Here is a 27,433-nt window from a genome sequence, read left to right as displayed (position 1 = left end):
TAAGTAGCATTATTATTATCATTTTATAGATGAGAACACTGAAGCTAAGATTAAACAACTTGCCAAGGTCATGGAGTGTTATATGTGGCTGTGAGGTTCAAATATAGGTCTGACTCCAATGTTTATACCTTTCCTCTATATTATGTTGTCTTTTTATTCCCTAGCAACCTAAACAAACAAGTGAGGGATTTGGGACTGGCTTCCTCTCTGCCAGAGAATTATTTCTTCACACTTATTTTTGATATTTTGTGTTAGTATGCTCCTCTTGTAAATTCGTATGTGTAGTATTTAACATATATTAGACACTTATTCAATGTTTATTGCTTTGAACTCAATGACTACTCAATAGTAGCTGGCTTAAATGTCATGAGAACATCAATATTTTGATCCAAAATATTTCATTAGAAAAATATATAGTTTTTTGAAGATTCTGATAACTTAGTGGGGAAGTATTCATTAAATATGTTGACTGACTTATGAAACTACCTACTATTATTGCTGATAATTCTGACTTAATAGCAGTTCTTGATGCTTAGGCCTGGGGTCCTGCTTTTTTATTTACTTGGTGGATAAAATTAGGGACAAGGGGGCTCTAATGAATAAATATTTCAACATTAATTTAGGTTTTATGTTCTGTATATAGGAGACAGTCTTGGAAAGAATGTTATTCCTAGGGACAAACATTGAAGACCCCAGAAAAATTACAAAGATTTTGAAAAATCCACAGAAATAATTTTTTATGATTTATCCTGAGAAAACAATACTTTTGTATGCTACCCTTTATTCTTGATATATTATCTGACCTATATGGTCTTTGATTACAGAAATTATCTTCTATCAATTCTCTCAAAAAGCTGAAAAGGACTGTACCAATTACTTTTTTCTTTTTCAATAGTTTCTCCCCTTTGACTTCAAATAAATTGCTATCTGTACATAAATCCTAGATTCAAGATTCTGATGTAAAAAAGACAATCTAGGACCCACAATCTATATATATTCTAGCTACCACTGATTTCCGTAGCGCTATCTGTAGCACACTGTATGAAAGAAGCATCTTGGAGATCTGACCGGTGCTTTTTACTCTTTCCAAACTCTATCACCAATATTTTTCCATGTAGTTTATATCCATTTACTAGATGCAATGCTTGACATGCCATCTCTGTATCTAAAAGAGAAAGAAAATATATTGATTTACATAGAACTTAATAACTGAATTCTATTCCAAGTCTAGTTTAGGTTATTTTGCCTTGGAGTTAAACTTAAGTTATAAGGTCATAGGTTATTTGATTTTATAATCGTTTCTATAATCTAATTTGTATAATTTAATAAGATTAAATTAATGCCAATATAATGACAATAAAAATTCAAAATGGACATTTGAGGGTGGCTCCTAATTCAAAGACATAGGTAAAGAAACAAGAATACAGGCAGCATGCTAAAGAAGTCTAAGCTGTTACTAATTATACATGAGCTTCTATCTTAGATAACAGGTTACATGTATCATGAGAACCAGATCATTTTCAAAATTTTTGCATGATAATGAAATAAATTATTATTATTATTATTTTTTTGTAGAGACAGAGTCTCACTTTATGGCCCTCGGTAGAGTGCCGAGGCCTCACACAGCTCACAGCAACCTCCAACTCCTGGACTTAAGCGATTCTCTTGCCTCAGCCTCCCGAGTAGCTGGGACTACAGTGCCCGCCACAACGCCCAGCTATTTTTTGGTTGCAGTTTGGCCGGGGCCGGGTTTGAACCCGCCACCTTTGGTATATGGGGCCGGCGCCTCACCAACTGAGCCACAGGCGCCGCCCGAAATAAATTATTTTATTATGGACATTTTTCTACTTTTTTCATTCAGTGGGAGAGTGGTTCTGGAAGCCTTTATTGGGATAAATAAGCTTAAGAACCCTTGTGGCATACAGAAGCTTGAGGTGTGAGAATATACAGCGTACAGCAGGTGTATTCAACTTATGGGTCTCAGGGCCTGGATGTGGGAAACTAGGAGAAGGTGGATTATAGTAAGGATTGTATGGAATCATAAGTAGACAATATCTGCAGACTGAACCAGTTTTTCTTTTTTATGAATGTATGTACTACAAATTTTCAGTATAGCTGCTGTTATGACTAGTAAAATAGCTACACATTTAAAAGTACTTAGTTTACCTAGGGTACATCTTGGAAGGGTATAGGTGAAGTTTGCTAAGTGTAGAGTATAAGGGTTTGAACACAATAATTAATAAAATGCCATGAAGGCTATGCTAACCAGTTTGATGAAAATATTTCAGACTGTATATGGAACCAGCACATTGTACCTCATGATTGCATTATTGTACACAGCTATGATTTAATAAAAAAATAAAAAAAATAAAAGTACTTAGTTTATAAAGTTTTATTATGTATTTTTTTAATCAATGGTTCATATTATATGGGGGGGGTCTATGAAATATTTTTTTTTTTTATAGAGACAGAGTCTCACTTTATCGCCCTTGGTAGAGTGCCGTGGCATCACAGCTCACAGCAACCTCCAGCTCCTGGGCTTAGGTGATTCTCTTGCCTCAGCCTCCCCAGTAACTGGGACTACAGGCGCCCGCCACAACGCCCGGCTATGTTTTGTTACAGTTTGACCGGGGCTGGGTTTGAACCCGCCACCCTCGGCGTATGGGGTCAGCGCCCTACTCACTGAGCCACAGGCGCCACCCTGAAATATGTTTTAAATTTAAAAGGGATTCTAGTACTTAAAAAGACTGAAACCACTGGTATAGAGGATTTACAAACCTTCAATCAGATAGGAAAGATGATTCGCAATTGTATGAAAACAATGGAGGGGAGTTTGACAGTACTAATGTGTAAAATCAACAGCCTGCATATTTATGAGTAGACTATTTAGAAATGAAAATAGTTTAGGGACAATGAGAGTTACAGATCCTACCCAACCTCTCCCTGGAAAGACATTACCTTGCATGTCATAGAAACTGAAATTCCTATATTATTCTTTTCTTTGGCTTAGAACATTGAAGCTGTGCATTAACATGTAAACAATATTTAGAAGAATGTATTAACTATGAATTAGTAATGAATTAGTATATTAGCTTATACTCACTTAGTCCTAAAGGGATAGGGCATCAGGCAAGTATGTGTGTTTCAATCAGAATACTAATATATTAATTAATGAGTAATCTAATTATAACTTAAACTAGAAATGCTACCATCAACAAAGAAAAAGATTTTGGTAGGGGAAGAAGGAAGTACCAAGACTGAAGAAAATTGAGGACACTGTGGTAAGGTGGTGATGCACTGTCAACGGGTGAGAAAAAGAACAGAAAGGGAGATAGAGTAACACTGGAAACATACTTTTCCTTACTTCCTTTCTTCCCATGTGCTATGGGAAAATCAAAGCACTATATCTAAATTAGAGAGGTATGGGTAGTCTCTAGTGAACTAAGGCTGCAAATGAGTAATTATCTACATGAAGCTACTTACTAGGAAACGTAATGAAAGCCTGCCCCCTCATTCGTCCAGTCATCATTTGGAATTGAATTGGAGGTCCTTTCTTCTCCTGGAACCGAGCGAACAATGAGACAAGATCTCTTTCAGTCACCCGAGGGCTAAGGTTCTTCAAGTATAACACCTAAAACAAATTAAAGAGCAACAGAAATATCAAATAAGAAAGGAAAGGTAACTCTCTCATTATGAAAGAAAGGTTTCAATTCTAACCTTTCATTATGGTTAGAATTAGTTTATTTCAGATCAAAATGGTAGACTGGACACACTGATTTAATTTCACTTCATCCAGAAAACATCCTAAAACTATGGGAGACTACCAAAAAAAAAAAAAAAAAAAAAAACAACGAAAGGAGGCAATAGCAATAATACTCTGGAACCTGGAAAATAACTGGATGAGTAAGACCAACTCAGCTCACATGAGAAAATAAAAAAAGCTAAATCTTAAACTAGCAGTGGGGAAAGCCAAGAACCTACCCAATCTCCATTAAAAAATCCTCAAACAGTTTAGGACATTAAAGCTTCAGATATCTGTGGAAATAAGGGATGGGAGTAAAATAAGGTGGGTAGGCTGAAGGTTATTTAAAAACCTAATTTGATTTTTAAATACTTTCCTCCACAATATGTTTCTGGGTAAAGGGAACTCACCAATCCTGGTAGAATACTGGAGGCTCACTGTCAAAAGATAGAAAATGCTATACATAGTTGAAGATATATGAACATTTGTTGTGATGTGAATACTATTTCCGTACACAAGGAGACTAAGAGAAAGAATGCACACTAAATGCTGAGGTCCTCCCCAACCTTTTTTATCCCTTGGCTCCTAGAATGTTCTTATCCTCCCAAGAGAGAGTTTGGAACAGTTTTCTTTGGAGACACTGATAGCTCCAAGGAAAGATGTAAAAATGCTTATGGGATTGGGAATTCCTCCAATAAATTCCCCAGACACACCACCTTAAAGTGAAGTTCAAAATCAACATGGGCCACTCATGTACTCAGAGCCTCCAATCAGCTTTTTAGTCATTATCCAATAAAGTTGAGTGTGGACTATCAGGCACTTGAGGAAAGCCCATACTATGGAAGTCCAAGAACAGGACAAACAAAAAGAAAGCAAATAAGAGAAAACTAAGACTATGGAGGGCAACAAAAACCTTCAATAAACCATAACTAATATTCTCAGAGAAAAGAAAATATTCTATTTATTAGGAATGGGATGCTATAAAAATTTAAGAGAATGTAAAAGAGCTCTTATATGTGATTGAATTTAAGTTGTCATCAGTTTAAAACAGATTGTTATAAGATGTTTTATGTATGCCCTGTGGCAGGTAGCCACAAAGGAAATACCTATAGAAAATACTCAGGGAAAAATGAGAAAGAAATCAGAGCATGTCACTACAAAATCATAATGAATCCTAGAAAAGAAGATAGCTAAGAGGGAAGGAGAGATAAAAAAGAGGTACAATAACAAATGCAATCAGTGTAACCTGGCTTATTGTACCCGCAATGAATCCCCAACAATAAAAAAAAGAGGTACAAGAGGGTATTGCCTGTGGCTCAACAGAGTAGGGCGCTGGCCCCATATGCCGGAGGTGGCGGGTTCAAACCCAGCCCGGGCCAAAAAAAAAGAGGTACAAGACAGACAGAAAATAATTAACAAATGCCAGTAGTCTTTTGTTATCAATAATTACCTTAAAGATAAATAGATTGAGCTCTCCAAAAGACATAGAGTGGCTGACTGGTAAAATAGTCAAGACCCAATTATGTATTATCTAAAAGAGACTCACTTTAGATTTAAGAACACATATAAACTGAAAGTGAAAAGACAGAAATGGATTTTCCATGCCAATGGTAACCAAAAATGAGCAGGGGTAGCCATGCTTACATCAGACAAAATGGAATTTAAGTTAAAAAAAAAAATGGTTACAAGGGACAAAGGAGGACATTATGGTCAATTCACCAGGAAGATATAACGATTATAAATATATTACCTAACATCAGAGCACCTAAATATATGAAGCAAACAATGATAGAACTTAAAGGAGAAATAACATCACTATAATAGTAGATTTAAATACTCTACTTTCAATAATGGATGGAACATCTGTACATAAGATTGATAAAAAGACAGAAGACATGAATAACACTGCAGACCAAATGGACTTAACAGGCACCAACAGAATATACATTTTTATTAAGTGCACACTGACCATTCGTGAGGACAGATTACATATTAGGTCATAAAACACGTCTTAACAAATTAAAAAAAGATTGACATAAAATTATTTGTTTAGACAACAATGTAATGAGAATAGAAATCAATTACCAGAAGAAAATTAGAAAATTGCAAACATGTGGAAATTAACAGCATACTCTTGAACAACCAATTAGCCAAAGAAGATATTAAAGGGATATTAGAAAATATATTGAGACAAGTGAAAACAAAAATACATCATACCAAAACTCATGGAATGTACAAAAAGTGGTACTAAGAAGGAATTTTATAGCAATAATAACTATATTAAGATCATAAAGAAAGTAGAGAATAGAAAAGCAATAGAAATAACAACAAAACTAAGAACTGGTTTTGTTGAAAAGTTTAATAAAATTAACAAACCTTTAGCTAGACAATGAAAAAAAGAGTCAAAAAAATCAAACAAAAGAGGAGACTCTACAACTAATGCCACAGAAATGAAAAGGATTATAAGAAATGATTATCATATAACCCACCAAGATTGAATCATGGAAAATAGAAAATCAAAATAGTGTGTGTTTGTGTATATCTATAAACATCTGCACCCCTGTGTTTACTGAACCACTATTCACAATAGCGAACATGTGGAATTAGCCCAGATGTCCAACAACAATTGAACAGATAAAGAAAATGCAATATATATACACAATGGAATACTATTCAGTCATAAAAAATGATGAAATCCTGTCATTTGAGGCAACATGGATAGAACTGATGACATTATGTTAAGTAAAATAAGTCAGGAAAAGAAAGTTAAATACCACATATTTTCCTTACTCATATCAAAAAATGTTGATCTTATAGAAGTAAAAAGTAAAACAGAGGATACTAGAGGCTGGGAAGGGTAGGAGGGAGTATAGGCAGAGATTTATTAAAGAATATAAAATTATAGCTAGGTAGGAGTAATAATTTAGTGTTCTATATCACTGTAGGATGATTATGATTTCAAATAGCTAGAAGGAGAATATCGAATGTTCCTAACACAAAGAAGTGATAAATGTTTGAGATGATGGATATGTGAACTACCATGTTCTAATCACCATACTCATTTACATGTATATCAAACCATCACTATGTACCTCACAAATAGGTACAATTATTATATGTCCATTAAAAATGTTAAAAAAAATAAAAAGATTTTCAAAAACAAGGTTCACAAGTGCAACAATGAAGACATTGACATTTTTCCTTAGATACTTTGCAGTTGAGATAAGCTGCTACCAGGTGAATGGTGGTACCTTGGTTATTTGGCTCATAGTTAACAACTTAACAGAAGACAACAGAGACCTGTTCAGAACATCTATCTGTCTTAATTTTATTATTGGCACAGAATTATGACCATATTAATGGAAACAAAAATAAAGAAGAAAACTTAAGCTAAAAAATGTCAGAACTGCTGGGCACAGTGGCTCTTGCCTGTAATCCTAGTACACTGGGAGGCCAACATGGATGGATTACCTGAGCTCACAGGTTCGAGACCAGCCTGAGCCAGAGTGAGACTTCATCTCTAAAAATAGCCAGGGGTTGTGGCTGGCACCTGTATTCCTGGCTACTTGGGAGGCTGAGGCAAGAGAATTGTTTGAGCCCAAGAGTTTGAGGTTGCTGTGAGCTGTGACACCACAGCACTCTACCAAGCGTGATAAAGTGAGACTCTGTCCCCCAAAAATAAAATAAATAAAATTAAAAAATTAAAAAACTCAGAACTAACAAATGAATTCAGTGAAGTTATAAGATATGAAATTAACATAGAAAAATCAGCTATGTTTCTATATACCAAGAACAAATAATACTAAGAGGAAATTAAGAAAGCAATCTCATTTATAATAGTATTAAGAAAAATAAAATCCTAAGGAATTAACTTAACCAAGGATATGAAAGACTTGTATACTGGAAACTATAAAATGTTGCTTAAAGAAATTAAATGCATAAATAAATAAATAAATAAATGGGAAGAGAACCTGTGTTCATGGATTAGAAGACTTAAGGTATCCATACTACTTAATGTAACCTACAGATTCAATGTAATCTCTATCAAAGTCAAATAGCCAAAACAATCCTGAGAAAGAACAAAGCTAGAAGATGCACACTTCCTTATTTCACAGTATATTACAAAATTACAGTAATCAAACAGGATGGTACTGGCATAAAACCAGACACATAGATAAATAGAGCCAAATAAAAAGCTCAGAAATAAATCTATACATCTACAGTCAAACAATCTTCTACAAGTATACAAAAACATATAACAAGGAAAAGAAATCTCTTTAACAAAATGCTCAAAATACTAGACAGCCACATGCAAAATAATGAAATTTGACCCTTATCTTACACCATACACAAAATTCAACTCAAAATTGATTACAGGCTTAAACATAAGACTTGAGACTGTAACATTCCTCGAAGAAAATGTAGAGGAAAAGCTCCTTGACATTGGTCTTGGCAATTATTTCTTTGATGTGACACTAAAAACACATGCAGCAAAAGCAAAAATAGATAAGTGGGACCACATCAAACTGAAATGCTCTGATAGCAAAGGAAACAATGAATGGAGTGAAAAGGCAATCTATGGAATAAGAGAAAATATTTGTAAACCATATATTTAATAAGGGGCGAATGTCTAAAATATATAAGGAGCTCCTACAACTCAATAGCAAAAAGTCAAATAATCTGATTAAAATATGAGCAAAAGGCTTAAATAAACACTTTTTCAAAGAAGGTATACAAATGACCAACATGTATATGAAAAGATGTTCAATACCACAAATTAAAGGGAAATGCAAATCATGAAGTATCACCTCATGTTTGTTAAGATGACAATTATCAAAAATCCAGAAAATTACAAATGTTGGCAAAGCTATGGAGAAGGTGGAACTCTTGTGCACTGTTGGTAGAAAAGTAAAGTGGTATAGCTGCTATGGAGAATAGTATGGAAGTTCCTCCCAAAATTAAAATTGAACTACAATATGATCCAACAATCCCACTTCTGGGTATTTATCCAAAAGAGTTGGAATCAGCATCTCAAAGTGATACATGCACATCCACGTTCACTGTTACATTGGTCACAATAGCCAATGCACATTGCTTAATGAATGGATAAAGAAAAGTGGTATACACACACACACACAATGGAATATTATTTAGTCTCAGAAAAGAAAATCCTGTCACATGCTATGACACAAATAAATCTTTTTTTTTTTTTTTTTTTAGAGACAGAGTCTCACTATGTCGCCCTTGGTAGAGTGCTGTGGTGCCACAGCTCACAGCAACCTCCAACTCCTGGGCTTAGGCGATTCTCTTGCCTCAACTTCCCAAGTAGCTGGAACCACAGGCACCTACCACAATGCCTGGCTATTTTTTTGTTGTTGCTGTTGCAGTTTGGCTGGGGCTGGGTTTGAACCCGCCACTCTTGGTATATGGGGCCGGCGCCCTACCCACTGAGCCACAGGCACCGCCCAACACAAATGAATCTTGAGGACTATCTGCTAAGTGAAATAAGCTAGTCATAGAAAGACTAATACTACATGATTCCACTTATATAAAGTATTTAAAGTAGTAGGACTTGTTGAAGCAGAAAGTAGAATAATGGTTTCCGGGGCTGGGTTAGAGGGGGAAATGGGGAGTTTCTATTCAATGGATGGAAAGTTTCAGTCATGCAAGGTGAAAAATTTCTATATCTCTGCTGTACATCATGCTTATAAGTTAAGACAGTATTGTATACTTAACAATTTGACGAGAGGGTAGATCTCACGTGTTTCTTAAACACAATAAAAAGGATGGAGGGAAAAAAGAATTCCATATGTTAGCTTGCATTAGTTATATCTTTTATGGCTTAAATGAACTAAGAAAGAATTCAGACAGGAGCAGCAAAAGGAGACAGCTAGAAAACAGAACCCGCCTAAATGACTTAACCACTGAAATGTATGAATAAATACATTAAACATTGTTAACAAGCAGTAGAATCTTTATGTCCCCAAATCTTTAAAACCAGAACATTCACTTATTTAGCACTTACGTATGTTTACATCTTAAAGGCAATGGCATAGAATTATTCATTGACTTGTGACTCACTTAAACAATTTTAGGTGATCTTGATTCTTCCCTCTCAAATACTAATCACGAAAACACCAGAAAATTAAATAATCATAGCAAGTGGTATGTGAAAACAGACTTCAAATTTCTCACCAATTAGGAAAGATCCATACTAAGACTGTTCCCTTTGATATGAATATTTTTAAAAAATAAAGAGGATTTCTGGTTCAGATGGTTCTGTCAGTTCTTGCTTGGATGCATCCCTTCTGCTCCAAAAACATACATACACTTACGTATATACTGTATGAATTTACACACACACATACACACACACACATGAAAATACACACAAAGATACAGCTATGCTCAATAACCAGATAAACATAACATATCTGCCAAGACCAATGTCAAATCAGAATCTCCAAGTCAGAACAGAGGATAAAAACTCTTCCTGGTAACCCTGTCCAATACACAGCATTGTTTTACATGTTTTGAAGCTTATTTAAATGGTATTATACTGCATGCATTCTTCTAGAGCTACCTTTAAAAAACTCTTTAAAATTGACTTTATTTTTAGAACAGTTTTATATTTACAGAAAAATTGAGAAGATAGTATAAAGAGCTCCCATATACAGTTTCCTGTTATTTATATCTTAGATTAGTATGTTACATTTGTTACAAATAATAAACCAATACATTATTAATAACTACAGTCTATAGTTTAGTTTTTACTTAATGTCCTTTTCCTGTTTCAGGATCCCATCCAGATCACCACATTACATTTAGTTGTCATGTCCTTAAGCTCCTCTTGTCTGTGGCAGTTTGTCAGATTTTCCTTATTTTTAATGATCTTGACAGTTTTGAGGAGTATTGGTCAGGTATTTTGTGGACTGCCCCACTACTAGAAATTTTTCTGACGTTCTTCTTACATTAGACTGGGGTTATGGATTATTGGGAGGAAGACCACAGAGTTTCGAAAGTACAATTTGATCACATCATATTAAGCATACACATAATCAAGATGATTTATAACTACTGATTTTGACCTTGATCACCTGGCTGAGGTAGGGTTTGTCAGGTTTCCCTGTTGTGAAGTTTCTCCTTTTTCTGTTCTCTCATACTGTACTCTTTTGGAAAGAAGTGATTATAAGAAGCTAAAAACAAAGGAGTAGGGAGTTAATGTTCTTCTTCCTTGAGGTAGCGTATCCACGTAAATTATTTATAATTATTTTTCACGGGAAATTTATCTCTTTTCCAGTTATTTTTTATTTATATCACTTGGACTCACAGATATTTATTCTATACTTTATTATCACCCAACATTAATCCATGTATTAATAGTTTGTTGCACAAATTGTTCCAGATTTGGTGACTGAAAGCTCTTTCATGTGGCTCCTATGTTTCTTTGATATATCTCCAATGTCAAAGAGCCACAACATATTGACTTATGTTTTTCTTTTTAGCACTTTGTTATTTTGTGGCACACATTTCTAAAATTCACTGTTCATTTTTTTTTTTGGCTGGGGCTGGGTTCAAACCTGCCACCCCTGGTATATGGGGCCGGTACCCTACTCCTTGAGCCATAGACACTGCCCTGTTCATTTTATTACTGTTGGGTTTCAGGAGTTTTTTGTGTATTCGGATACAAGTCTTTCATTAGACATATGTTCTGAAAATATTTTTTTCAGTCTGTGGCTTGTTTTCTGATTCTCTTAAAGGTGTCTTTTACAGAGCAGAAGTTTATATTCTCAACAAAAGTCTGATTTATCAATTGTTTCTTACATAAATTGTGCTTTTGGTATTATATCTGATAAATGTATCATCAAACACAAGGTTGCTAGATCTTCTGTTTTTTTTTTAATTTATTTATTTTTATTGTTAAATCATAGCTGTGTACATTAGTGCAATCAAGGGGTACAATGTGCGGGTTTCATATACAATCTGAAATATTCTCATCCAGCTGTTCAACATAGCCTTCATGGCCTTTTCTTAGTTACTGTATGTAGGCATTTGTATTCTGCATTTAGTAAGTTTCGCCTGTACCCATTCTAAGATGCACTGTAGATGAGGCCCCACCCATTACCCTCCCTCCATCAATACCGCCCCCCACATTCCCCTTCCTTGGCCCTTTCCCCATAGTCTTGTGCTATAGCTGGGTTATAGCCTTCATATGAAAGCTATAATTTAGCTTCATAGTAGAGCTGAGTACATTGGATACTTTTTCTGCCATTCCTGAGATATTTTGATAAGAAGAATATATTCCAGTTCCATCCATGTAAACATGAAAGAGGTAAAGTCTCCATCCTTCTTTAAGGCTGCATAATATTCCATGGTATACATGTACCACAATTTGCTAGTCCATTCATGGGTCGATGGACACTTGGGTTTCTTCCATGACTTAGCAATGATGAATTGGGCTGCAATAAACATTCTGGTACAAATATCTTTGTTATATTGTGACTTTTGGTCTTCTGGGTATAAACCTAGTAAAGGAATTATAGGATCGAATGGCAGGTCTATTTTTAGGTCTCTAAGTATTCTCCAAACATCCTTCCACAAGGAACGTATTAGTGTGCATTCCCACCAGAGGTGTAGAAGTGTGTGCCCTTTTCTCCACATCCACGCCAACATCTCTGGTTTTGGGCTTTTGTTATGTGGGCTACTCTTACTGCGGTTAGGTGATACCTCAGAGTAGTTTTGATTTGCATTTCTCTGATGATTAAGGATGATGAGCTGCTTTTCATGTCTTTGTAGATCGTGCGTCTGTCTTCTTTAGAGAAGTTTCTCTTCGAGTCCCTTGTCCACCCTGAGATGGGGTCACGTGTTCTTTTCTTGCTAATACATTTGAGTTCTCTGTGGATTCTGGTTATTAGACCTTTATCGGAGGTATAACCTGCAAATATTTTCTCCCATTCTGAGGGCTGTCTGCTTGTTTTACTTACAATGTTCTTGGCGTGCAGAAGCTTTTTAGTTTGATCAGGTCCCAGTAGTGTATTTTTGATACTGCTTCAATTGCCTGGGGAGTCCTCCTCATATTCACCCAGGCCGATTCCTTCAAGAGTTTTCCCTGCACTTCCTTCAATTATTTTTATAGTTTCATGTCTTAAGTTTAAATCTTTTATCCAGTGAGAGTCTATCTTAGGGTGAAAGGTGTGGGTCCAGTTTCAATCTTCTACAGGTTGCCAGCCAGTTTACCTAACACCATTTGTTAAATGGGGAATCTTTTCCCCACTGGATGTTTTTAATTGGCTTATCAAAGATCAAATAACGGTAAGTAGCTGGATTCATCTCTTGGTTCTCTATTCTGTTCCAGACATCTACTTCTCTGCTTTTGTGCCAGTACCATGCTGTTTTGATCACTATGGATTTATAGCACAGTCTCAGGTCTGGTAGCATGATTCCTCCTGCTTTGTTTTTACTGCTGAGTAATGTTTTGGCTATTGGAGGTTTTTCTGATTCCGTATAAAATGAAGTATTATTTTTTCAAGATCTTTAAAATATGACAATAGAGCTTTAATAGGAATTGCATTAAAATTATATATTGCTTTGGGTAGTATGGACATTTTAACAATGTTGATTCTTCCCAGCCATGAGCATGGTATGTTTTTCCATTTGTTAACATCTTCAGCTATTTCTTTTCTTAAAGTTTCATAGTTCTCTTTGTAGAGATCTTTCACATCCTTTGTTAGGTATACTCCCAAATATTTCATTCTCTTTGGCACTGCTATGAAAGGAATAGAGTCCTTGACTGTTTTTTCAGCTTGGTTATTGTTGGCATATATAAAGGCTACAGATTTATGGGTGTTGATTTTGTAACCTGAGACATTGCTGTATTCCTTGATCACTTCTAAAAGTTTTGTAGTAGAATCCCTAGTGTTTTCTAGGTATACGATCATATCATCTGCAAAGAGTGAAAGTTTGATCTCTTCTGACCCTATGTGGATACCCTTGATTGCCTTTTCTTCCCTAATTGCAATGGCTCAAACTTCCATTACAATGTTAAAGAGCAATGGAGACAATGGGCAACCTTGCCTGGTTCCTGATCTAAGTGGAAATGATTTCAATTTAACTCCATTCAATATGATATTGGCTGTGGGTTTGCTATAGATGGCCTCTATTAGGTTAAGAAATGTCCCTTCTGTACCAATTTTCTTAAGTGTTCTGATCATGAAGGGGATGCTGGATATTATCAAAAGCTTTTTCTGCATCAATTGAAAGAATCATATGGTCCTTATTTTTTAGTTTGTTTATGTGCTGAATTACATTTATAGATTTACGTATATTGAACCAGCCTTGAGAGCCTGGGATAAATCCCACTTGGTCATGGTGTATAATTTTTTTGATGTGTTGTTGGATTCTATTTGTTAGGATCTTATTGAGTATTTTAGCATCAATAATCATTAGTGATATTGGTCTATAATTTTCTTTTCTTGTTGGGTCTTTCCCTTGTTTGGGGATCAAGGTGATGTTTGCTTCGTAGAATGTGTTGGGTAATATTCCTTCTTTTTCTATATTTTGGAAGAGGTTTAGCAGTATAGGTACTAGTTCTTCTTTAAAGGTTTGGTAGAACTCTGACATAAAGCCATCTGGTCCTGGGCTTTTCTTTTTAGGGAGATTTTGTATAGTTGATGCTATTTCAGAACTTGATATAGGCCTGTTCAACATTTCCACTTTGTTCTGGCAATACTTCCAGGTATTGGTCGATTTCTTTCAGATTTTCATATTTCTAAGAGTAGAGTTTCTTGTAATATTCGTTAAGGATTTTTTGAATTTCTGAGGGGTCTGTTGTTATTTCATATTTACCATTTCTGATTGATGAAATTAGAGATTTTACTCTTTTTTTTTCCTGGTTAGGTTGGCCAAAGGTTTATCTATTTTATGGATCTTTTCAAAAAACCAACTTTTGGATTTATTGATCTGTTGTATGATTCTTTTGTTTTCAATTTCATTTAGTTCTGCTCTGACTTTTGTTATTTCTTTTCTTCTGCTGGTTTGGGTTTGGAGTGTTCTTCCTTCTCCAGTTGCTTGAGATGTCCCATTAAGTTATTAACTTCGTCTTTTTTCGTTTTCTTGAGGAAGGCTTGCAGTGCTATAAATTTCCCTCTTGGAACTGCCTTTGCAGTATCCCAGAGGTTCTGGTAATTCGTGTCTTGATTGTTGTTTTGTTCCAAAAATTTGGTGATTTCCTTCTTAATCTCGTCTATAACCCATCTATCCTTCAGCATAAGGTTGTTTCGCTTCCATGTTTTTGTATGAGTATGCAGGTTCCTGTTGTTATTGAGTTCAACTTTTATTCCATGATGGTCTGAGAAGTTGCAAGGAATAATTTCTATTTTTTTAAATTTGCTGAGGTTAGATTTGTGGCCTAGGATGTGGTTGATTTTGGAGTATGTTCCATGGGCTGATGAGAAGAATGTGTATTCAGTTTTGTTGGCATAAAATGTTCTGTTGATGTCTGTTAAGTCCAGATGTTGAATGGTTAAGTTTAAATCTAAGATTTCTTTGCTTAGCTTCTTTTTGGAGCATCTATCCAGCACTGCTAATGGGGTGTTAAAATCTCCAACTACTATGGAAGTGGAGGAAATTAAGTTGCTCATGTCAGAGTTTCTCTTATAAATTGAGGTGCATTCTGGTTGGGTGCATAAATATTAATGATTGAAATCTCATCATATTGAGTATTGCCTTTAACAAATATGAAGTGACCATTTTTATCCTTCCTTATTTTGTTTGGTTTAAAGCCTATTGCGTCTTTCAACAGGATTGCAATGCCTGCTTTTTTCTGCTTTCCATTTGCCTGGAATATAGATGACCGTCCCTTCACCTTGAGTCTATATCTGTCTTTTAATGTAAGATGCGATTCTTGTATGCAGCAGATATCTGGCTTGAGTTTCTGTATCCAGTCAGCCAATCTGTGCCTCTTTAGAGGACAGTTTAAACCATTCACATTAATTGAGAATATTGATAAGCCTTTGGAGAGTCCGGTGGACATTTTTAATCCTTTTGCGACTGTGGAAGTTGGAATTTGATCAAAATTTTCTGGGTGAGTTTACTTTTGTGGTGGAGGATTATGCTGGTCTTTATGGAGGATAGGTCTGAGAATATCCTGGAGAGCTGGTTTAGTTATGCCAAATTTCTTCAACATGTGAATGTCGTTGAAGTATTTAATTTCTCCATCATAAATGAAACTCAGTTTAGCTAGGTATAGGATCCTGGGGTGAAAGTTATTTTGTTTTAGGAGATTAAAAGTCGATGACCATCCTCTTCTAGTTTGAAAGGTTTCATCGGAGAGATCTGCAGTTATTCTAATATTCTTCCCCTTGTAGGTAATGGTTTTCTTTCGTCTGGTAGCTTTCAGAATTTTCTCCTTCATATTAAGTTTATTTTTTTCCTTTTTTTTTTATTAAATCATAGCTGTGTACATTAGTATGATCATGAGGCACCATACACTTGGTTCATACACCGTTTGACAGATTTTCAGTCACACCAGTTAATATAGCTTTCCTGGCACTTTCTTAGTTATTTTGCTAAGACCTTTACATTCCACATTTACTAAGATTCACATATGCCCTTGTAAGATGCACCGCAGGTGTAATCCCATTAATCCACGCATTAGCTTCATATTAACTTTAGTGAAATTGATTATGATGTGTGTGGGGATGTCTTACTCGGTTTGAGTCGTGCTGGAGTTCTGAAACTGTCTGCTATCTGAATTTCAGAATCTCTTGGCATGTCTGGAAAGTTCTCCTTCATAATCTAATGGAGAAGAGACACTGTGCCTTGTGAAGCCACTTCATCGCTTTCGGGGATCCCTATATGATGGATATTGGTTTTCTTCAAATTATCCCAGAGCTCTCTGAGAGAGTGATCTGTTTTTGCCCTCCATTTCTCATCCTCTTTGAGAGTTTGGGGGCATCCGAAAACTTTGTCTTCAATGTCAGAAATCCTTTCTTCTGCTTGCTCCATTCTGTTACTGCGGGATTGTACTGTGTTTCTCAGATCTTTGAGGGCTGCAACTTCTTGTCTCCATGTGTCAAAATCTTTGGTCATTTGGTCTTTGAATTTGTTGAATTCCTCAGATATCTTTTGGGTTATTGCTTGGAGTTCTAATTCAATCTTATTTGCTATCCAGATTCTGAATTCGATTTCTGACATCTCAGCTATTTGTTTGTGCATGGGATCTTGTGCTGTGTCTGCCCCATTGATCCTTGGGGGAGTTGATCTACTCTGATTATTCATATTGCCAGAGTTTTTCTGCTGATTTCCCCTCATGATTGTTTTTCACCATTGCCTGTGGCCGTCCTCAGAGTTGGGGAGGTGTCTCTTCAAGATTAGATCCCAGCAGGATCACTTTGTTGTTGCTTGATCTTTGTAGGGAGTGACTCTGTGTAGTTTCTCTAGGGCTGCTCCAGCTAGGGAGTTCTGGTTGTGGAAGCAGCTCCAGCGTGTGACACACCCGGATCCAGCAGCAGGGCAGGAGGTGGTGCGCACAGTTCTGGGAGTGCCTGTGCCCAGTGAGTTTGGCACAGAGAGCCCAAGGCTCCAGCAGTCCCTGGCCAGGGGAAGGGCTCTGCGCAAAGGCAGGGAGGGCTCCAGAGGACAAGTGGCTACCAGTATCCCTGGCCAGACGAGCGGGCCAGTGTGGAGGCTGGGAGGACACGGGAGAGAGGATGCAAGGTTGCACTGCTCCCGCAGTTCCTGGTCAGGGCATGCAGAGGCCCGGTTGGTGAGGGGCCACGGCACAGATCTTATGGAGGTCCAGGCAGCACCAAGCTCAGGAGTTTGAGGTTGCTATGAGCTGTGACACCACGGCACTCTACCCAGGGCAACAACCCGAGCCTCCAGTGTGCCAAAACCGTCTCACTCTGCCCCTAAGGGTTAAGGCTGTAAGGCAGCTCAGTCCCCGGCTTTAGGCTGCTCAGTCACTGGGTTACTAGGTCCCGCCCGATCATTGCTCTGGGGCCCTGAGGGCGGAGCTTGCTGGGGCAGTTCTCTCACACAATGGCTCCCTGCAGCCCAGCTCAGTGGCTCTGTTTGGGGCACCAGACAATGCCCAAAGTTCTCCGCACTCCTGCTCAAGCTCTCCCCAAGGCAGTTCAACTGAGTGCCGAGTCCAATAACACTGAAACAGTTCACAGGTAAGGCCTTTCCAGTTTGCAGTCTCACTGCTGCTTGTACTTACGGTTGCCGGCGTGATTAGGTCGATTGAACACATGCAACCACTTGCCAGTTTCCCACTGTTTTTGTCCTCCTCTTGGGGTCCAGAAGTCCTTTGCTGAGTCCCTGTATCCTCAAAGGGATGATTATAGATAGCCATATCCCACCAGCCAGAGATGTCTGGAGTCTTATCTCCCCAGACTCACCATGCCAAGTTGCAGGGAAGCTGTTACTCGGCCGTCATCTTTAATCTCTCTCCTCCACATGCACTCTACGCACCGGCAGGGCTGCTGGGTGCTGCCATCCCAAAGGCGCCTGGAGCCCGAGCGGCCCAGGGCCAAGATCGCGAAGTGGCAGAGTCGCCAGGCCGCTGCAGGAAAGTTTCCGTTGCGCCAGCTGGGCCGAGTGCAGCGGAGCCGGCCAAGTAGGTGGCGGGCCAGGCAGGAGTATGCTCCAGCTGGCGGATCCTCTGTTTCTTTCTAGAAGTTTTTGAGTATTGTATTTTATATTTAGGCATATGATTCAATTTGAGTTAATTTTTATGAAAGATATATAAGTTTGGTGAGATTTTTTTTTTTGTATGTGGACATTCATTTGTTCTAGCACTCTTTGTTGAAAGACTGTGCTTTCTCCATTGAATTGCCTTTGCTTTCTTGTCAAAGATCAGTTCACTATATTTATGTGGGTCAAATCCTGTGATCCTTGTTCTGTTCTTTTTTTCCCCACCAACATCACACCACACTAATTAATTATTGTAAATCTTAAAGTTGGCTGGTGCCAGTCCTACCTCATTCTTCTTCTTAGGTATCATGTTAGATATTCTGGGTCTTTTTTCTTTCTATATAAATGCAGAATCAATTTGTTAACATCCACAAAATAGGTTGGCTGGATTTTGTTTGGATTGTGTGGAATCTACAGATTAATTCACAAAGAACTCATTCTTAATAATATTAAGTCTTTTGATCCAGGAAAACAAAATATCTCTCCATTTGTTTAGATCTTTAATTTTTCATCAGTTTTTTTTTTTTTTTTGGTAGAGACAGAGTCTTATTTTATTGCCCTCGGTAGACTGCCGTGGTGTCACATAGCTTACAGCAACCTCCAACTCCTGGGCTTAGGCGATTCTCTTGCCTCAGCCTCCTGAGTAGCTGGGACTACAGGTGCAATTTTTCATCAGTTTTATAGATTTTTACATAAAGATCCTGTATACATATTTTTGTTAAAGTTATACCTATGTATTATTCTCTTTTTGTTACTATTATAAACAATGCTGTTTTAAACCTCAAATTCCAATTTTTATTTCTAGTATACAGGAAAGCAACTGACTTTTACATATAAACCTTGTACCTTCCAACCTGTATGCACTCACTAGTTCCAGAGGATTTTTTTTTTTTTTGCAGTTTTTGGCTGGGGTTGGGTTTGAACCGGCCACCTGCAGCATATGGGGCCGGTGCCCTACTCCTTTGAGCCACAGGCGCCGCCCCAGAGGATTTTTTTTGAGACAGAGACTTAAGCTATTGCCCTGGTTACAGTGCCAAGAAAGTCACAGCTTACAGCAAGCTGAAACTCTTGGGCTTAGGCGATTCTCTTTCCTTAGCCTCTCAAGTAGCTGGGACTACAGGCGCCTGCCACAATCCCTGGCTATTTTTTGTTGTTGTTGTTGCAGTTGTCATTGCTGTTTTTAGCAGGCCTGGACCAGGTTTGAACCCGCCAGCCTTGGTGTATGTGGTTGGTGCCCTACCCACTGAGCTATGGGACACTCAGTTTTTGTATGTCTAATAAAGTCTTTATTATTTTTTCTTCACTTTTGCAGGATCATTTTTGCTGAATAAAGAATGAGGGTAATGAGGTTTTTTTTTTCTGTTCCAACACAAATATTTTGCTCCGTTGTCTTCTTGCCTGTATAGTTTCTGATGAAAAGTCTGACGTACTTCTTTTCTTTGTTCTCATATAAGCAACATGTTTCTCTGGCTGTTTTCAATTTTTTTCATTGTCTCTGTAATTTGAACATGATATGCTTAGGTGTAGGTTTTGGTATTTATTACATTTGGCATTCTCTGAGCTTCTTATATCCATGGTTCATTGTTTATCATTAATTTTGGAATATTCTCAGCCATTATTATTTCAAAACTTCCTTCCTTTTTCTCTTCTTCTTTTGATATTCCAATAAAGGTGTATGTTACATCCTTTGAAATCATCTCCTAGTTCTTAGTTTCTTCCATTTTTCACTGTCTTTTTTCTCTTTATATTTCACCTTGGGAAGTTTCTATTACCATGTCTTCAAACTTACCAATTCCTTCCTTGGCTGTTTCCAACTTACTGTTGAGCCTATCAAAGGCATACTTTATTTGCTACGGTGTTTTTTTCCTCTAATTTCTAGCATCTCCTTTCGATTCTTTCTTAGAGTTTCTAAATTTCTGTTTATATTAGCCATCTGGCCTTGCATGCTGTGTACTTTTACTAGTAGACTCCTTAGTATATTAATCATGGTCATTTTACATCCCCTATCTGATAATTCCAAAACCTGTGTCATATCTAAATTTGGTCCCCATTGTTTTTTCTCTTCAGACTATGTTTTTTTTTTTTTCAAACATGCCTTGTAATTCTTTTGTTGAAAGCTAGACGTGATCTATCAAATAACAGGATTTAAGCCAAAGAGGCTATTAAGTATGAGGTTTTGTTAATCTGGCCACGAGTTGGGCTGTGCTTAATGTTTGCTTTAGCTATGTCAGATGTTTCCATTTCTTCTACTGTATTTTTGTCTCCCTTGTTTCCTTTGGGTTTCCCTTAAAACTTCTTAAATAGAGCCTGAATCTTGCAGGTCTTTCAGTTGTAATCCAGTTATTATAATGAAGCCCTGTTGATGTGGTAACAAGGTCTGAAAGAAAGGGAAGCATTATTTTTCTTATTCACATGTTTATTTATTATCAAATATTTCTATGCAAGGCACTTTCTGAGATGTTGGAGAGAAAAATAAAAATATCATGTCATATTCCTTTCTCTTGAAAATATAAAATTCAGAAACATAGTGTTTGTGAAGGTTTATGTAGTAGTTACGAGGGCAGGTTCAGAAGCCTCCTTGTCTGTTTCAAATATGGGCCTTATCCTTTTCCACTTGAATTGAGATATTTATGACTGATTCTCCAAGACTTATTGCAAAGATTAAGTGAATAAATATTTCATACCAGGCATTGTTCTTAGCATTTGTATAACGAGGACAATATAGGGTCATATTTATATGTGATAAGGACAGATTATAAAGGAGTGGGTTAAATCTGGAGAAGTGCATTAGAAGAGAAAGTTGCAAGAATAAAAAGGAATATTGTTCTTAAGAAGCCTAAATATTGTGTATGCACTACAATTTGTACATAAAAATAAAAGGTACCCCCCCCAAAGACAGTTAAAATATTCTGAAAATTCAAAAGAAGATTCTACTTAAATCTTGAATCTGGATCACATTAAGTTAGGTGGTTATGTTAAGGATTCATAGGAACGGACTTGAGTGAACAATAGTTGGGGGCTGGGTGGGATGGCATATGCCTGTAATCCTAGCACTTTGGGAGGCTGAGGTGGGAGTATTGCTTGAGCCCACAAGTTCCAGACCAGGCTGAACAATATAGTGAGACTGTGTCTCTACAAAAAATAGGAAAAAAAATTAGCTGGGCACGATAATAGTGCCTATAGTCCCATATACTTGGGAGGCTGAGGCGGGAGGATTGCTTGAGTCCAGGAATCTGAGGTTGCTGTGAGCTATGATCACGCCATTGCACTATAGCCCAGGAAACAGAGAAAGACCTATTTAAAAAAAAAAAAGATAGCTGGGAATATTAGAGAGTTCTGAGTACTGCTGTAAAAGGGCTGTGTAAAACACTCTTTGGCTGCACAGTATTCAATACTACTATGAAATCAGTATATAATCACCTACACATTCATAGGAATTGTAAAACATAAGTATAGTGCAGAAAGGAGGGAAGAGGAAAGAGAGGGGCAGGGAGGGGGAAGTTCAGGAGGAGGGAGGGTTTTGGGGGGGATCCAATCTACTATGCATAATGCAATGATACATTTTTATACTATTAAGAACAGAGTATGAATGTTTTTGCCACAACAAATAAGGAGCAAGGAGACAGTTATGTTAATCAGTTAGATGTAAGCATTCCACATTGTATGTCAAATTCAGCACACTATACTCCATAAATGCATTAATGTACACAGTTATGATTTAATAAAGAATTAAAAAAAAAACACTCTTTGGGCAGGCACTGTGGCTCATGCCTATAATCCTAGCACTCTGAGAGGCGAGTAGATTGCTTAAGCTCAGAAGTTCAAGACCCTGTCTCTACTAAAAATAGAAAAAAATCAGCTGGGCATTGTGGCAGGTGCCTGTAGTCCCAGCTTCTGAAGGAAGGTTGAGGGTTGAGGATCACTTGAGCCCAGGAGTTTGAGGTTGCTGTGAGCTACATGGCTACCATGACACAATAGAGTGAGACTCTTTCTCAAAAAAATAAAAAAATAAATAAAACCCTCACTTTCATTTCCCTAGATCGGCTCCAAATTAATTAACCTATTTCCTGGGTGATTTTTTTTAGATTTATAGCCTTGCCTGTGAAATTTGCTTGATTGAAAATTGAAGAAAAAGGACTTTACCTAACAATTGCAATCAGTGTAACTGGCTTATTGTACCCTCAATGAATCCCCAACAATAAAAAAAAAAGAAAAAAAAAAAAAAGAAAATTGAAGAAAAAGATCATCTTTTTCTGACAGCCTTTCATAACCTCAGTATTAATGTTCCCTTGTATCAATAGCCTTACGTTAGCTGTTTCTCTGCTCATCCTGCATTCTTCAGTGTTTCAGAGTTTCTATTTCACTTACAGCATTCTATCACATAACTCAGTAGCTTACTGCTTCATTTTCTGCATTCCTACTAGTCTGTTCTTTAAGAAGGCAAGAGTCTTCTAACTGCAGGTTCTTAGATGCTTCAAATAAAGCACTTTTAAACCTGGACATATGCAGGATCTCAATAACAAGATGCTAAAATAATGAAGTGTCTAAATAGATTATCCCAATTTACCTCCATTCTAGCTACATCATGGATGCAGGACAGTATATTTACTATGACTTAGTAGATATTTATTTTTTTCTAAATCTCTTTGAAAGTGTTGTTCTTGTAATGATTGTAAAATTAAATCTGTTTTGTCTAGGTTTTTCCCTTCCCAATAGCTCAATGACTAGGGGGCTTTTCAATTTGCCAGATTTGACATTTGATAGGATTTTTGTCTTCCAATATTCAGAAAGGGAGGGCAACCCCAGCCACACTATTATCATTTTTTAAAACTCCTGACTCTTAGCTGAAGAAGTAAGTTTATTCTAAAGGAATAAAATATTAACAGCCACTATAGTAGTTACAGTTTTGCTCTTATGCCTTAAAGTCATGCTTTATCAAACATAAATAAAGTAGTATCTCCTGGAGAGTGCAGTGGTGTGGTTCAACTGATGCCCTGTCCCACAGAGAGTAGTGATTGTGAATTATTTTATGGAGCTTCAGGAAGAATACGATGTGGTTGGTAGTATTCCCATCTTTTGGATTAAGATACTGAGTCTTAATGATGTGAAAAAACACTTTCTTGCTGTGTGAGACTTGAAGTCATGGTTGTAGAATATGATCTAGGTCTAATAAATTAATGTTAACAGACACCTCTGACATCATAATTATATATACAGTGTGTGTGTGTGTATATATATATATTTGTTTGTAGATTCCTACAATAATGAGAAACCATGTGAAAACATTGCTAAGATAGACTTTAAACACTATTAGGACAGAAATGCTAACTCTCCTGTATATTTTTGTACTCTTTATGTCTAACTTGATGCCTCGTACACAATACATACTATATAAACAGCAAATGCGTCAATGAATGAATGAGTTTATATAATAAGACAGAACGAATGAAGTTTTCCTTCTGCAATCCTCACATATTGTAGGTGTCTGAAGTGCCTCTGATAGTGTCATTTTGCAAGGTCAAGATGAATATAGCTTCCAGTCTGAAGCATATATGATGCTACTTTAGTTCTCAAGAATTGATAGGATTTTCTTCCATAGGTAACAAATTAGCAAAGGCATCATTGTAAGGGAAGCATTTTGTAAGACTATGACCAAGTCTCAATCTTTCAGCGTGCCTGTGTCACCATAAATGTCTCTCCAGACTTTGGTGTTGTAGTTATCTACGTGATTTCAATTTTCTGATATATCCAAGAAAAATCATTGATTTTTAGTTCATTCTGCTGTTTTTCTTTTCTTTTAATTAAATCATAGCTGTGTACATCAATGCATTTATGGGGTACAATGTACAACAGAGTGATGACTTCCAAGCACTTTACATATTTGAGCTGAAAACAGAAGCCTGCAACTAGATGTTTATTCAAAATTCTGTCTGTAAATTTCACCCACATTGATACCTATACTTCTATTTTATTCATCTTCTCTACTGTGTTGTATTCTACTTTATGAATGTATCATGCTTTATCTATTCTCCTGCTAACGAATATGGATGCTGTTTAAAAACAATGCTACAACAAGCATCACCATCTCTTAATGTGTATGTGCAGAGTTTCTCTAGGATAGATAACCAAGGAGACTGCTAAATTATACTGTACGAACATCTTCAATTTTACTATCTATTGCCATGATATTCTTTTTGTTTGTTTGTTTTTTAGGGATGGGGTCTCACTCTGTTGCCCAGGCTGGGATGCAATGGTTCACTCATGAACTTACTATAGCTTCAAACTCCAGTGCTCAAGTGATCCTCCTGCCTTGGGCTCCTGAGTATCTGGAACTATGGGGCACATGCCATCATGTCTTGCTAATTAAAAAACATTTTTTATAGAGATGGGGGGGGTCTCACTATATTGCTCAGACTGGTCTCAAACTCTTAGACGCAAGCAATCCTCCTACCTTTGCCTCTTAAAATGCTGGGATAACAGGTGTGAGCCACCATACCCAGCCTGCCACAGTATTTTTTCAAGTGGTTGTACTTATTTACATTCCCCTTGAAAGTTTTTTTTTTATTAAATCATAGCTGTGTACATTAATGCGATCATGGGGCACCATACACTGGTTTTATAGACCGTTTGACACATTTTCATCACACTGGTTAACATAGCCTTCTTGGCATTTTCTTAGTTATTGTGTTAGAAAGTTTATTAGTGTTCTTTTTGTCCATATGTTTACCAATACTTGGCACTGTTAGGTCTTTAAATACACACCAACATACTGTGGCTTTATGTTGGATTTCCTTGATTACTAATGAGATTTCTTAAGTTTATTGGCCATTCATGTTTTTTGCCTCTGTAAATAGCCTGTTTATATCTTTTGCCCATTTTTATTGGGTTGTTTGTGTTTTCTTATTGATTTGTAGGTAAGGATTTCTTTAAGATGACTTAAAAAGCAAAAACCATTGAATATATAATGATAATTTGTTAATATTTCAATGAAAGACTTCTTCTGTTCAATAAAACATTATCAAAAACAATGTTAAAAAGCAAGCCAATCATTGGGAGAAGATATTTGCTAAATAAATAGCAAGAATTTGTTTGCAGAATTTAAAAATAATCCCTATAAATAAGTATGACAAAAAAACAAATAAGATCAAATAATGGGCAAAAGAATGGAACAGGTAATTCACAGTGTTGCTAAATAGCCAATAAATGTATAAATAAATGCACAACCTCACCAGAAATCAGGACAATGAAAATTAAAACACTGATAAATCTTTTCAAAGCTATTATTCTGGCAACATAAAGAGCTTACTACTCCAAAGTTTTGGCAAGACTATGAAGGGAATCTCTTAACCCTGCTCATTAGAAGTTGAAGATATACATACCCTTTCTCAGTGATTTCATTCTAAGGAATATAAAACCCAGGACAGTGATTCTTAAAATGTCACTTGTAGATCAGCAGCATCAGTATCTCTTGGGAACTAGCTGGAAATGTAAATTCTCAGGCCCCACTCCAGGTCTACTGAGTCAAAAATTCTAGGAGTAGAGCCCAACAATCTGTGTTGTAATAAGTCCTCCAGGTGATTCTGATGTACACTAACATTTGAAAACTACTACAACAGAGCAACACCTTCCTAATGTTTTTGATGAGATGTACAGAAAGAACTGAATCCTATATTGTGGCCCATACACATATTGCTCACACACACAAACTCACACAGAATAAAGTCTGTAAGCAGCAGCAATTACCCTAACTGTATGGAATATATTTTAGTATTTTCTCTTCTGTTCCAGTTCATTTCATTGATAAAAAAATCTGCTAACCTTAACCTTCTGACTGTAACCTAAGTTTGAAAAACACTGTCCTAAGGCCGGTTACAGTGGCTCACGCCTGTAATCCTAGCATTCTGGGAGACCAAGGCAGGTGGACTGCTTGAGCTCAGGAGTTCAAGATGTGCCTGAGCAAGAGCAAGACCCTGTCTATGCTAAAAATAGATAAAACCTGGCAGTGCCTTTGGCTCAAAGGAGTAGGGTGCTGGCCCCATATACCAGAGGTGGTGGGTTCAAACCTGGCCTCAGCCAAAAAAAAAAAAAAAAAAAAAGACAAAATTAAGACAAGAGGATTGCTTGAGCTCAAGAACTTAAGGTCGCTATGAGCTATAACATTATGGTACTTTTAGTCGGGGCTTCAGAGTGACACTTTGTCTCTACATAAATAAATAAATAAATAAAAGGTGGCACCTGTAGCTAAGTGGGTAGGGGTCAGCCACATACACCGAGGCTGGTGGGTTCAAACCTGGCCCAGGCTAGCTAAAACAACAATGATAAGTGCAACAACAAAAAATAGCCAAGTGTTGTGGCAGGCGCCTGTAGTCCCAGCTACTTGGGAGGCTGAGGCAAGAGAATCACTTAAGCCCAAGAGTTTGAGGTTATTGTGAGCTGTGATGCCACGGCACTCTACTGAGGGTGACATAGTGAGACTCTGCCTCAAAAGAAAAAAAAAGAAGAAAAAGAAAAACACTGTCTTAGAGAAACTCTTGCACGTGTGCAGCAAGACATATGTACAATAATATTTATTGCAGAATTATCTGTAATAGCAAAATAATGGAAAGGACAAATCTTCCAGTAAAATGGATAAATAAATATTGGTCTATTTTTTACAATGGAAACCAATATAGTTCCTTATATTATTAGAAATAAATTTCAAAAATTTTATGTATACTGAGTCAAAAAAACAAGTATGTAGAGTATATCCTTTATATAGTTTTAAAATGTGTAAAGCTGTATCTTCTTAATATAAAGCTATGTAGTAAAAATATAAATCTGCATGGTTATGGTAAATAGTGAATTCAGGATAGTAGTTACATCTGAAAAGGAGAAAAGAGAATGGGATTGTTGAGGGATAGATGTAAGCCTTCAGGTGTATATATAATGCTGAAATTTTAAAAAATTAAACAAATGTGGAAACTATTAGAAATTGATAAAGATCGGTAAAGGCTA

At 36.7% G+C, this 27,433-nt stretch overlaps 1 protein-coding gene across 2 annotated transcripts in view; it reads right to left on the bottom strand.

Moving 5' to 3' along the window:
- Positions 1-606: 606 nt before the first annotated feature.
- RBM41 (RNA binding motif protein 41) overlaps positions 607-27,433 on the bottom strand; it is a 65,720-nt gene continuing 38,893 nt past the window's right edge. For both annotated transcript variants that reach the window (XM_053580410.1, XM_053580412.1), the window contains 2 exons: positions 3,484-3,631; positions 607-1,165 (listed from right to left, as the gene is read on the bottom strand). In XM_053580410.1, the coding sequence (XP_053436385.1) occupies positions 999-1,165; positions 3,484-3,631 (315 nt within the window). In that variant the 3' untranslated portion in view covers positions 607-998. The remainder of the gene's footprint in view (positions 1,166-3,483; positions 3,632-27,433) is intronic.

The sequence above is a fragment of the Nycticebus coucang genome, chromosome X (genome assembly GCF_027406575.1).
Source record: "Nycticebus coucang isolate mNycCou1 chromosome X, mNycCou1.pri, whole genome shotgun sequence".
Classification (NCBI taxonomy): Eukaryota; Metazoa; Chordata; class Mammalia; order Primates; family Lorisidae; genus Nycticebus; species Nycticebus coucang.
Note: the sequence above shows the minus strand (reverse complement) of the source record. Positions and strands in the feature narration are given on the sequence as shown.